The sequence below is a fragment of the Astyanax mexicanus genome, chromosome 22 (assembly GCF_023375975.1).
Source record: "Astyanax mexicanus isolate ESR-SI-001 chromosome 22, AstMex3_surface, whole genome shotgun sequence".
Lineage (NCBI taxonomy): Eukaryota > Metazoa > Chordata > Actinopteri > Characiformes > Acestrorhamphidae > Astyanax > Astyanax mexicanus.
This window is the reverse complement of record NC_064429.1, coordinates 7,263,078-7,277,290: the sequence shown is the minus strand read 5'-3', so window position 1 is coordinate 7,277,290 and position 14,213 is coordinate 7,263,078. Positions and strand designations below refer to the sequence as shown.

General features: G+C 37.7%; 1 protein-coding gene across 13 annotated transcripts in view; it reads right to left on the bottom strand.

Annotated features, from left to right (window-relative positions):
• Window positions 1-1,622: 1,622 nt before the first annotated feature.
• arvcfb (ARVCF delta catenin family member b) overlaps window positions 1,623-14,213 on the bottom strand; it is a 378,373-nt gene continuing 365,782 nt past the window's right edge. For 10 of the 13 annotated variants that reach the window (XM_049470443.1, XM_049470448.1, XM_049470444.1 and 7 more), the window contains 4 exons: window positions 13,579-13,632; window positions 10,012-10,103; window positions 8,112-8,224; window positions 1,623-4,509 (listed from right to left, as the gene is read on the bottom strand). In XM_049470443.1, coding sequence (XP_049326400.1) covers window positions 8,123-8,224; window positions 10,012-10,103; window positions 13,579-13,632 — 248 coding nt within the window. In that variant the 3' untranslated portion in view covers window positions 1,623-4,509; window positions 8,112-8,122. The remainder of the gene's footprint in view (window positions 4,510-8,111; window positions 8,225-10,011; window positions 10,104-13,578; window positions 13,633-14,213) is intronic. The other 3 variants (XM_049470449.1, XM_049470447.1, XM_049470451.1) reach the window with 3 other exon arrangements.

Genomic DNA, 14,213 nt, shown 5'->3' with positions numbered 1-14,213 from the left:
TGTAGGCCTGTTGGGAACATCGACCAAAAGCCCTGTATTTGGGAACACTGGGGAAGAGCGGAGGTGAGATATTCGACAAAAGTTTGTACTCATTATGTTGTTTCACTACAACCCAAGTCTATTATCACATTGGAGTTCTCCTTTAAAACATCCTCCGTCAGTAAAACTGGAAAATAAGATAAGCTATATTTGCTTCTCTGTATGATCACACAGAATATTACAGCCAGTCGATTCATTCTGAACCAATATTTTAATTACTATAATCATCTAGCAAAGTACTTTGTTGCAATCATGTAGTTATCATCATTCAGAAATATAAATATTGTATGCCTAACTTGTACTTGTTTCTCCCATACTTTATTTATATACACAATGTGGTTCTATACACAGTTATATTAGAATATTATGACCACCTTATTTATTCACTCGCTTTCTATTTTCAGCCCCATTGATCATATAGAACTCTTTGTAGACTGCAGTTCTGTATCTGTTTCTCTGCATACTTATTATTATCCTCCTTTCACCCTGTTCTTTAATACTCAGAACCCCACAGGCAAGAAAACCACCACAGATCAGCTATTATTATTATAAGGGTGATTATTCTCAGCACTGCAGTGATTAGCAGTGATTAGCATGGTGGTGGTGTATGAGGTGTTAGTGTTTAAAAACTCCAGCAGCACTGCTTTATCTGATCCACTCACTGTACCACCAGCTCAACACACAGTAACACCTCATACACCACCACCATGCTAATCACTGCTGTATCTGATCCACTCACTGTACCAGCTCAACACACAGTAACACCTCATACACCACCACCATGCTAATCACTGCTGTATCTGATCCACTCACTGTACCACCAGCTCAACACACAGTAACACCTCATACACCACCACCATGCTAATCACTGCTGTATCTGATCCACTCACTGTACCACCAGCTCAACACACACTTACACCTCATACACCACCACCATGCTAATCACTACTGTATCTGATCCACTCACTGTACCAGCTCAACACACACTGTGTTTAATCTCTCACTGTCCTTCACTCTATTACACACTCCTACCTACAGCTGAAACACCCTGTAGATAAAATAAAATCAGAGACAGAAGATCTGAATCTGTTGCTGAATCAGTTTAACACACACACAGCACAACACTCACTAACACCTCATACACCACCACCATGCTAATCATTGCAGTGCTGAGAATAACCAGTCACCACCCAAAATAATAATAATAGCTGCATCTCTGGTAGTTTTTTCTCTCCTGTGGGATTTTGAGTATTGAAGAACAGTGTGATAGAAGGATAATAATAATAAAGTAAGTAAAGAAACAGATACAGAACTACAGCCTGTAATTATAGAACTACTAAGTGTTCCATAATATCACTAGAGCTGATGAGCTGAACGTAGAAACAAGTGTGTGTTAATATATTTATATGACTGTGTACATTGTAGACAAATACTTAACAAGTGCTTCATGTAAAAGATCATGTTGATGTTTGACCAATAGGTGTCACCAGTCTCTAATATTTCTAGTGGTTCAAACATAATATTAGCATTTAACAGTTTAAAAGTAAATTAAGTAATAAAATAAAACCAAATGAATACGGAAGCATTTTTATCCAGGCATGATTTATTGAAAACACACCAAAGTGATAACTCTACAAATCTGTATTTTCTGTTTGATTCTAACAAGTGCAGGCCTCCTCCTCTTCCTCCACCCCTTTCTCCTCCTCCTTTCATCCTCCGGGTATTAGTAAAATTAATGTAATACATTCTGTGAATGCTGTGTCTTTTTCGAGCACTACGAAAGCATGAACCCCGTTTGAACGTGTCTATTCTGTTTAAAGTATATAATACAATAATACAAGGCAACACCCATCACCAGTCTAAGACTACACTGAAGACATGGAGTGAGTGAAGGGGAGGGTGGGGGCGGGTCTTGGGGAGGGTTACGGTCCAATAGAGGGGAAGGAGAACAACAAAGAGCTGAATATAAAACAGTTAACTCTTTTGTCAATCTAACACAGAGAAGGGTTAAGGCACATGATAGTTACAAACACGTTTGCTACCAAGTTGTACATGTAGTTTCTCTTTTTTTTTGGACGCTTTGAGTAGTTTTGTGTTATCTACAAAGGTAAGTTCTGTCTTTCTTGATTCCATGCTGCCCACTCCTCCCCCCCAGGTTTTGTATTTTTTTCTTTTTTAGAAATATACAATCCGACACTAGTTGGCGCTCACGGATCTGACTTTATGGATATTACTGTACTGTACAATACCAAAATCCTTTGGTTGTGTACTGCGAAAAAGGCAGTCAGGAACAGACAGACATGACATGACCCATGGACACGCACGAGACGCTCTCGACGCGGGGATATAGAATATATTTCATCTTTCAAAATTAAAGTTAATACACAAAGCTACGGTTACTTTCTGTCGTTAGAAATCTCTGGTATAACACTATGTAGAAAAAGGACAAAAACAAGAAAAGAAATGAAAAGAAAAGAAAACTGCAAGCAGAGTAGAGTGTCAGTCACATATGGACTAGTCACAGACTATGGAGCTCAGAAGATACAGCAGGGGCATGCTGCTCGTTTAGCGGATGTTGGAAAAAATGACGCCATCAGAAAAGTCCTTCCAGTGTCCGCTTTGTAAGCATTCGGGAGCACTGGTCTCCATTTGTGGCAGTTTTTTTTTTTCCCCCCACAGTTTTTCCCAGAGTTCAACCAGAAACTCAGTTTTAGTCCTGTTTAGTAGCCAGGTTGCCTGACAGGATGCCCGTCCACATATTCCCTTCACAGCATGGAAATGTTGATTAACACCACAAACAGACATAATACAATAATAATATATCAATACATGATGTCATACTTGACCAGCTCCACGCACGACCGTAACGTGACCAAACCTACAGCGCCAGTCATCTGGGTGAACGATCCGTTTGGCAAGTGACCAGGTTTTATGTCTGTACGAAATGTGGAACAGTAACGATAAAAGATTTTCACTTCTCGAAAATATAGAATATAAATAGACGATGCGACTCTGCAGTCATTTACTGTTACACACAATTAAATTAAGCAATTATCTTTTTTTTTTTTTTTTTTCATTTTTGATCAAGGCGATGCTTTATCCATTGCATGCGATCCTGCATGTGAAATGTTTATGGATACACCGAGCAATGAATAAAGAGCGTTATATTGTTGTTTTTTTTTTTTTTTTTTTTTTACATTTTACAACCCTAATATACACGTAGAAAACCAAAAAAAATATATATAAAATTCTTTTCTTGATGAGTGCGGTCACAGAAACGCTAAACTCCCTTCACACTAAACGAATTCAATTCAGTTTCATTTCTTCGCAGATACTGCAAACCTGTGAAGGAAACGATTAGGTTCAGATTCAGGATTATAGACGCCTTGATCCACCCGCAAGCTTTTCCCCGAATCAATCTCTTAGCGGTGAGCGGAACAGTCCTGTTGAGCTGTGGTGTAGCACCAAAAATGATAAGTCTGTCACCAATAGGAACGAATGAGAGGCAGCGTCCCATCAGTTTCTATTGGTTCCTATTGGAGACTAATGGGAAGCTGTGACCTTTTTCTGAAACATTCATTGATTGGAAGCAACTTTAGCATTTTTTTGAGCTGATACACCTCAGAACAGACAGAAAACACACAGTGTAGTATACACCAAAGCAATGCATGAGGAGCCACGACAAATTAGCATAAAATCAATACCTTTAGATGCTAAGTGCTTCTTCCAGATCCTTCAAATAGAAACCTTACCAACCATTCCATTTCCTGTAAATATAAACACAAACATCCTTCAAATCCATCACAACCTTCATAACCTTCTGTTCAAAACTCAAACAAGAATAGAAACACACTACACATCCAAAAAAAAAAAAAATATTAAATGTCACTTTTTTCCATTTTAAACACAAATTTTTGTTTGCCCATGTTCTCCATTTTCATTCTTTCAGTTCCTTCCAATAACACATCCATGTACACATCACCACCTTCTCTTTCCTGCTACATACATCCGCCACCCATCCATCTATCCATCCATTCATCAATTAGTTCATTTTTCCATCCATCCATCAGTGAAGAACAGCTGAAGCGGTTGTAGCCAGTGCGCTCAGGTCCAGCTGGCTTGGCTGGTTGGGGTTCGGGTTCTCCTCGCTCAGTGGGAATGTGAGAAATGTGAGAAATACAGAACAGGTTCTCTTGTTGTAGTTGATGATGTTTTGTTGTTTGTTTAAAAGTCTGTCGTTTCACTTCATCGCACCAAAAAGTAAAACGAGTGCCGAAGGTTGGCGGCTGCTGCTGCTGCTGTATGAAAGTTTAGCTCGATGCCTCGTTGCGTTTTTCTTGTCGTTTGTAAAAATCCGCTGATGAGTCCGCGTTGCCCGGCTGATGGCGGAGAAAATGGCAGTGGTGACTTTGTGTCTCGGGAGATCCGAAGTTGTAGTTGAGATGTCGCGGCGTCTCTCTGCGGCTAAGCCTGGAAACGAGATCAGCCACGGGGAGCGACAGCAACAGATCATTAGATTAAAACATGATTAAATTTCTTTTAAATCAGGACCGGTCAAAATGTAGACAGACCTTCTTAACCTTCCCATTCAGGTGATTTTCTTATTTTTCGTTATTTTTTTTTTTACATTGTGCACTCATCATCAACAATAGTTCTTAAGGAACTTCTTAAGGAATATTCTTAAGGAAGTTAAAAAAAAAAAAAAAAAAACAGGAACAAAGAAAAATAAAAAATGAAGGACCAATCTACAGCCCACCGGTCAATTACGCAGCTGGATTTAGGGCGTGTCGGTGTGTGTCTATGCCTTGAGCAGCTCAAAACTCTTAAAAGGCATAAATTAATTGTCGTAATTAATCATGGGTGTGTTTTGGGCGTAATGTGAAATAAACCAATCAGTGTCAGTTATCATTCACTTTAACAGCAGGTGCGCACAAACCCTACATAATTCTATGTGTGTTCATTCATAGCTTTAAAGTCTTAGCATTAAGTCATTATTAATCTACAATGCAGAAAATAATATAAATAAACACTGAATGAGAAGGTGTGTGCACATTTTTGACCGGTTCTGTACATCTACCACTGTATACAAACATATACACACACAGTACCAATCAGTTAGACACACCAACTTGTTTCGTCTGTATTATAAATATAGAAATGTTCTGTATATTTCTATAAAATTACTTATTTCTTTACAATAGTACTTTGAACATGAACAGTCAAACATATTTTATTCGAGTTTAATGAGAAACTACATAACTTTTAATTAGGATCATGCTTTTAAGGAGGATTCTTCAATTTATAATTGTTCAAGCATTAAGCATAATTATTTGAATCAGTATGGTGACCTATGCTAAGCCTTAATATCATGTTTTTATAGCATTCATTTAGCTATTTTTATATATTTGGCAGTTTTAACACTGCAGGTTTTAATTTAAGTTTCTTGGTTGTAGACTGAATTCTCCTTTTCACAGAGAATCTTCATTCAAAATATGGATGATACTCTGTAGTCCATGACTAGGCTTAATACCTGTCGGGTTTTAGTATTTACAGTTTAACATGAGACAACACAAATTAATACATTTGATTTAAATTTAAAATTAGTTTTTAAGGGTCTAATATTCTTAAAATTCCATATAATTATTGCATTCCAAAATGTGGACGGTAATTTACAGCTATTAGTCATTTGTAACTTTTTAACAGTTATCCTAACATTTTGAAGAATATTTCAGATATTTGATCAGCGAGTGATATCAGACTTTCGAAAATGAATTTCAAACATTCTCACCATTGTTTCCAAAGATTTTAAAACAATGTAATTTCAAACTTTTACAAACTAGTTCCAATTTTTTTCAATCTTAACAATAGGCTCACTATATTGTGCATTAAGAGAACAAAATTGTATTGTCATATTGCCCACGTTTTGTATGCTAATTGCCAATGTTTGTAAATCCAAATATAATTTTTTTAGACTTAAAAATATTTGAATTACTTTTAAACAGAGGTGTGTGTATTCAAGTAGGTGTGTCTCAGTGTTCGAGTGATACTGTGTGACAGAACAGACTAACTAAGAGCCCCATATGAAAATATAATGCAAATTCAATAAAGCATGATACTTAAACACTACTTTAGAACACGTACTATATTTTAGTACAAAAACCTTGTATCTCCAGATATGCTCTATATCACTTTTTGGCATAATGTGAATCTGGCAGTTTTTTTTTTACATTGTGTGAAAACACAGTGATGAGTGGACCAATAGAAAAAGAAATCCAAAGAAAATTAAGATTTTTTTTTGTCTTTCTCTTGTAATTATGTTATTTTAGAGAAACAAGGTTTTTTTTTATTATTTTATCATATGGTATGTTAAACTAGCACATAACAGAGCACTACCCACTATAACATTAGAGCAGAACATTCAGATGGATCTACAGGAGCTGGACTGTAGAAGTGAATGAATATGGAAGAGGATTTTTATGAAGTTGATATGAACATGTTAATAAGCAGGAATATTCCAGCTATAACTTTAACTGCATATTAAACCTCACTACAGGATCATCAGTCTATATACTAAGTAAGTCCTGGTTAGTGCAGAAGAGCATGATTTTACTCTCCGAGAAAAATGATGGAGCCCTGTGGGGTGGAGCCCAGCATGTATCCCAGAACCAGAACACACCTCAGATGTGACACCAGAACCCATTTGGCTCCAGAAAGAGGTGAAGCAGGATGGATGAGGGGGTGATGAGATTGTGTTTGTAAAGTTGAAGCGGAACGAGATGACCAGAACTGAAATACCCTGTTCACCCAGAGAACACTGTTATAGGGGAACTCCACTAAACTGTCAAAACTGGAAAATAAATAAACATTTACTATTAGGCCTGTCTCCATAATTATGTTATCAAATTACCATTTAACGTACGGACATGACATCAATCATTTGTACTACCCTCAATGTTACTAGCAAGTAGAGCCTTTCAGCATAAATAAGATATGTCAATTTTACTGTTACTAAACGATATGTTCATTTATTTAGGATAATTTATAAACCTATTCCAATTTCTAAATCATTTTATTAATTAAACGCTTATTGCTTTTTAAAGTTGCCATTATTATGCTACAGTATTATCATTTGTATCAGATGCATAAAATCATCTTATGGTCACTAACCATACAAGCTGTACAGGGCTAGGATAGTAACATTAGCTTAGCTTAGTTAATTTAGCATTTCTTAGCTTTTGTTTATCAAAAGTCTGCCTTTGTACATTTTTTTGTGACTGGTGTAGAACTGCAGATATATTTTATTACAAAAATAAATATAAATCAATTATTCTGACAAATTATATGGTAAATTGAGGTAAATTCGCTGCTGAGGTAAATGTATTACTGTAATAGCACTGTCAATGTAGCTGGTTAAAATGTGTGACTAGAACAGCACTACAGTGGAAAATTAATGATAATAGTGTCCTGAGGTAAATGTATTTTGCTTTGTTGGTTTGTGACTAGAGTAGCACTGCTGATGTAATAGTATGATTAGAATAGCACTGCTGAGGTGTTTAGACATTTAAGTATGGGACTAGAATAGCACTGCTTAGGAAAATTCATGATTATAATAGCACTACTATGATAAATGTATTTTGCTTTGTTGGTTTGTCTGATGGGACGTTAAGATGTTTAAGGTTTTTTAATATTTTTAATTTCAGTTTTGTAATTGCTTTTTCTAACCTACATTTATATGTACACTATTTAATTTATTCAATGGCAAAAATTGCACAAATAAATTGCACAGAAATGTTACACTTGGTGAAGTTCCCCCTTAACCATGAACGTTGATGACCTCTAAGAAGTGGTTTCTTGTGTAAAATAAATAACTTTTATATATTTTATATATAATGGAGAAAATGATAGACAGACAGACAGACAGGAAGGAAGTGTTATGAAAGCTGCGGTGATTCTCTTGGTTAGTCATGGGGTGAAAAGCATCATGCACACAGTGACCTTCGAGACGAGCAGCAGGATAACAGAACCACGGTCCACAAAACAACAGAATCAGAAACGAACACAGCAAAACCTACCATGCATGCATTTACACCCAGGAGTCAACAGGCTGAGGCTTGACATCGCAAGCGTCCACAAGACTGACCGTTGGCCTGTTGCTCCGAATGTAGTGCTTCCTATTTGTGTCATTCTGCAGCAACAGAAGGGTTAAAGGGGTCAGCAAACCAACAAACAAACAAACAGACAGAGGAGGAGTCAGAGAGAGTCAGAGCAGTGAGAGGTTAGTCCTCATAAAGAAGAAGCTTCAGAGAAAAAGGTAAGTGAGGAAAAAGGACAAATAAAATAACAGGATCCATGCAAATCAAAACAGTAAATAAACAAACATTTCTTAATAAACAAGTTTAAAAAAAAAAACGAGAAAAAAAAGTTCAGTAGTGATACTGGAGGCGTTGAAAGCTGGGTTGTTGCTGTGGACGCAGTTCATCAATCAAACACAAGGGGGAGCAGCTGTGGCACACAAAACCATCACCTGTATTACTACTGAGTGCTGACTGGAGGGCAGTACTGCTACTGAGTTCTGACTGGAGGGCAGTACTGCTACTGAGTACTGATTGGTTGGCTTTACTAATAAGCACTGATTGGTTTGCTTTACTTCTGAGTGCTGACGAGTTTGCTTTACTATTGAGTGCTGACTGGTTGGCTTTACTACTGAGTACTGATTGGTTGGCTTTACTACTGAGTACTGATTGGTTGGCTTTAGTTCTGCTGCATGGATGTTTTTACTGTTTCTGATGGCTGATTGGAAGACAATATTGCTGTTTTTTTTTATAGGTGGCCCCATATATTGCATTAAATATCCTGATCTTAAAGGCACTCTTTCCATGGAGTGACACATAACTATTCAATTCATTATGTAATTACGGCATTAAAAGAGAAAGCCAAAACACCAATACCTCTAGACATCTACAGTCTAACAGCTAACAGCAGGAGGAAATCTAAATCATTCACAACGTCCGCTTGAGCTCATTCAGACAGCGTTAATAATGAATAAGGCCAGTGGCTATCGAGCAGCTCAACTGCGGCGGCCAATCAATCCCTTCAGCTGGACAGAACTGAATGACTGAGGTCTGTATAATTGAAGCCTAAAGAGACTCATGCACCAGCCAATTGATGCTCCAGCTTCCCCTCATTTAGGGCCAGTGCTCGCTGTCTCCAGCATGAATGAACCTAACAGCTCTCCCAGTCATTCTAATCGGGAACTTCGATCCAGTTCCCCGGCGGCTATTCCTTGCGAGGTGAAGTGAAGGGCTGCTTCTGCACGAGTCTACGACATTAGCATGTATGAAAGGGGGGTTGGGTGAGGGGTTTGATACTTGACCTTCTACAGCCTTTCAGGCTTGAGCTTAGTGTTGTGCCATAAGAGAGACCAAGTCAATATAGAGACCTGGTGGAGTCAAGACCAAGCTGAGAGCAAGGGCAACACTCAGATTTTGTAGTAACCAGTCTGAATTAAGACCAAGCATATGTGGTGGTAAACAAGTTAAAGACAGACCAAAGACATAGTCAACTTTAATTAACCACAAAAACTAATGAAGTCCAAATAAAGACTCAGTCTAAGTCGCAACCAAGGCTTTGCACTAGACAGGTTAAACCTTAACTTGACTACTTCAAATTGTCTTGGATCCAAGTCTTGACTCTTGACTTGATATACACTTTGATTCAAGACCAAGGCTTTGCCATAGTTGGAATCCATGTCACGACCAAGAAATTGTAGTAATTAGTCCAAACCAGACCTTTACAAATCAAGTCAATAAGATGGCTTTGTAGTAGAGTCCAAATTAGTTCAAGGCCAATTCATTGCATCTTAGCTCAATAAATATATCTGTGTTAATAGAAACTTCTGAAAATATATTTTTTACTAAAATATTGCATTAACTAAAGCCTATTTTAACTTGTTAAATTGTCATTATGTCTCACCTTAAGTGGTTCCCGCTCTGTCAGGTCTGATGAGCCATCGCTTCCTTTGTATTTACAGTCTTTGTCCCTTTGGTCAATCGTGGAATATCCATCTGTTGAAAGACGAGACAGACCACTTTAGTTGTGAGTCACATATAAAGCTGTTACATAAAACCCGTCTTACCATGTATCTTCTAAGAAGTCGTGACACACATGCAAGACGCTTGTGATACAAACCCGTGTGTGTGTTGATGTGCCGAAGCAGAACATTTCATTACCCATCCTCCAAGTCATCTCCCGCTCTCTACCATCCAGATTCCTCCCGTTCGCCCGGCTCCCCCAGCCCACACGCTGTCCAATTACTGTCAGTCAGGCTCTACCCAGAGCCCCAATACAGTGTGTGATGTGAGTTGGTATGGTGGACGGGTCCTCATCTGCATGCACTCACTGGGAACATGATTTCGCTACAGCAGTAACTGCTACTCTCCCAGTGTTGCTAATGCTAATGCAGCTACTGCTGCCACCAAGATAGCTACACCCTAAAAGTACAGCTTGTATTATTCATGCAGCTACAGCATTTCTTCACCTATCATTAGGCTTTTACCTGCTGTAGCTCAGACTGTGGCTAATTATTTGTATTTTTAATTGGAGTCAAAATCATCAGTTTCTTAAAACAGAGCAATTATTAACAGTTCTAGAAGGTTGGTCCACTTTTTAATCTAGTAAAAATTATGTTTATTAAAACCTCCAGTCACACCACTGTGCCAGACACACTCATACTAATACCAGACATTATGATTAAGGACCTAGCTTTATGCCATTAAAAAGAAGTGAAAAAGAAACAGTGCTCTTTGATTAAACAAAGTTCCATTTTGGTTGTAATTGAAATGTAAAAGACATTTCTATAAGGACTTATTGCCTGTGCGTAGATTTGGTTGAATGTAAAAGCTGAAAAGACAATCTTGCGAAGACATTGCTGGAGGAAGCCCTTGCTGTGTGTGGGTGAGAATTATCCAGTTTTAAGCCCTGACATTAGAGGTAACATATAGCACAGCAAAATTTCCTGCACATCGCGCAGAGCTGTTGGTGTCCCTCATATCACTACTAGAGGTAACCGACTGCAGTACGCAATGACTCCTCAGATCATCACACCATCAGTCGAAGAGCACCTCTCAAAGTCTGTTAACTAGGCAAAATATCTAAAGCTTCCTGAATGTGTAGTAGAGGCATGTCTAGCAGTCAACAATCTCTCGCCTAGAGGTACACTACCCCTACTTTCTGCCTCTGAGAGTTTTTTAATAGTGCAGCATTAGGGAGGCATTTTATGCCCTTTTGTGGCATGACTCAGTATGACATGAGTATTTATTACACACAGAGTTTTTTAAGCATTTATTTTATTGTTAATGATTATGGCTTACAACCAATGAAAAGTAAAAAAAATTGTGTCTCAAAAAATTACAATACTATATAAGACCAATTGGTACTTTTGGTAGTATGGGAAGTGTGCCAAGTCCTGCTGGAAAATGAAATCCGCATCTCCATAATCTCCTGTTAGAAGCTGCGCTGACTTTGGACTTGATATAACACAGTGGACCAACACCAGCAGATGACATGGTTCTTTTGGGTTTTCATTGACTATTGGCTGTAAGCCATAATAATCAACAATAAAAGAAATAGCGCTTAAGGTCACTCTGTGTGCAATACATCTATATGAATTATATCAATGTAATATCTATATAATTATAATATGAGTTTCACATTTTTTTAACTGAATTACTGAAATAAAGTTACTTTTCAATGATGTTCTAATTTTTTGAGATGCACCTGTATCTGCATTTCATTAGGTCAAAAGTAAGGGGCATGAAAGCCTTGATATGAGGATGACATGCCGTTGAGCTTCAGTAGAGGTTTATTTTTTGGTTCAGTATCGAATACGTCAAAATATCTCTCATTTCTGCTTTTCTCCGGACCAAGGAAACCAAACTACAGATATATAAACACACTAACGTGGGTGGTGAGTGTACAGAGAGGCTTTCATACACATCCCTCTCTCGAGATACCAGGGTTCATCTCAACACACTTCTGCAGTGCTGAGGAGAGAAATCAGATACAGAGTGTGGAGTAAGGGGATATTTCCTCAGAGTCTCCAGAGAGTGCAAAGTTTCACATGAGGCTGAAGAACAAAGAACAACAATTTTCTGCTGGACAGAGCTCAGAGTGGTCCGAGAAAACATTCTGGACCCCAGAGCCCATAGCAAACACCGTGTTAAAAGAGGAACTTCACAGACAGCATTAGAACCAAAATCACGACTGCAGGCACTGTGTTAGAAAAACCAGGTTGGAAATGGTTTACTGCAGGGTAGCATTCGTTAGGCTACATTGTTAACAGACATAAACCTGCAGATATAAACATCTATGAAGGCTTATTCCAACAAGTATCTGTGGGTGTATAGACCAATGTTTTAATATTGTGATAGAAAGTGAAAGAGTTTCGACAACAGTCATTTGTTGAAGATTGGTCAAGATCATAGCCTTGTAATAAACAAGTCCAAGTCAAGACCAAGAATTTGTGGTAAACAAGCCCAGGAGCAAGATGTTGTGGTAATTATGATAACCAACACTTTGTGGTTAACAATTCCATGTTTGAATCATTTTCTGCTGAACAAGTACCACTTAAGACCAAGACTTTGTGGTAAATGAGCTAAAGTCAAAACACAATTCAATTCAAGTGTATTTATATAGCGCTTTTTAAAACAAAAGTTGTCACAATGCAGCTTTACAGAAAAAAAAGCAAGACTTTGTTGTACACAAGTCCAAGTCAAGACCAAGACTTTGTAGTAAATGGTTCTACATCAATACCAAGACTTTAAGTAATCAAGTCTACCAAGACTTTATGATAAACAAGTTTAAGGTAGGACCAAGATTTTGTGGTAAATAAGTCTGAAGTCAAGGCCAAAGCTGTGTGGTAGACAAGTCCAAGTCAAGACAAGACATTGTAGTAACTGAGTCCAAGTACAGATTAAGGCTTTGTGTCCAAATGCTGATATGAAATACGACCAGAGCTCTGTTGTAATCCAGGCAAAGTCAAGTCAAACATATTGTACAAATCAAACCCATTTTAAGACCAAGGCTTTGTGGTAAATTTTGTGGTTCAAGTCAAGAACAAGACTTACAGTAATCAGAGTGAAGACCCAGATCTTAAAACATCAAGTCATCAAGAGACGAGACATTGGATCAAGTCAAAATCCAGGAACTGATATATTGTGCTAAAATTCTTACGCCTGTTTGGACAGTTCCAACTCTTACTTTTATAGAAATAAGCCTTATAAATGTTTATATCGGTTTACATCAGTTGGCATGTAGCCATTTGAATGATACTCTATAGTAATATTTGATCTGATTAGAGAAATAAAATGAGATTTCCGTTCAGTCAACGATCACTGTACAATCATTCCCACTTTCTCAAGGAGGAAAAAAATAAAAATAAATAAAAAATCACAGGTGGTGTTAGAAGGTTTACGGTTGCATTCCCACACAAAATAAACACTGATTTTAAGGTCTTTGGACGGCATGCAGGTGCACTCTTACCTGGACCCAGCTCGTCCATAGGTATCATAGCACCACCACCACAGCCTCTGTCGCCTGCAAAGCATTTACAGGCTGTGTCTATCATCACTTTAGCAGATGCCCAGTTTACACGTGGTGCTGTTTTTATTTATTATTTTTTATTATAATTATTTTACAGAATATGCTTTGGAAAACGTTTTTAGTGAGGCCAGTTGAGGATGAAGTGGGAATGGCACTTTTGTGGACGGGTGATGTACAGTGGCATAGCAAGAACAAAAATTTGAGGGAAAAAAAAAAAGAAGCATAAAATGCTGTCGTGTTAAAAGCTCCTCTCCTAATGAGATGTTTAGAGCCTCAGTGGATGCATATGTGTCTATATATTTTAGAAAAACTGTTTATTTAGAGATACATTTCTGGAATAAAGCACATTTACCGGCAGCATTATCCTGAAGTCAGTTTTCTAATCAACTAATCAATTAAAAAAACAGTCAGTCAGAATTTACAAATTTTTAAAGCTTTAATGATATTTAAACCCCTGTTTTAAAAGCTGAATGTTAGAAACTCCACAGTCCAGCCAGGAGATGGCGTGAGAGGTTGAGCACACTGATGTCTGCGATGGCCATGAAGGACGAACACATGTACAATCAATATACACT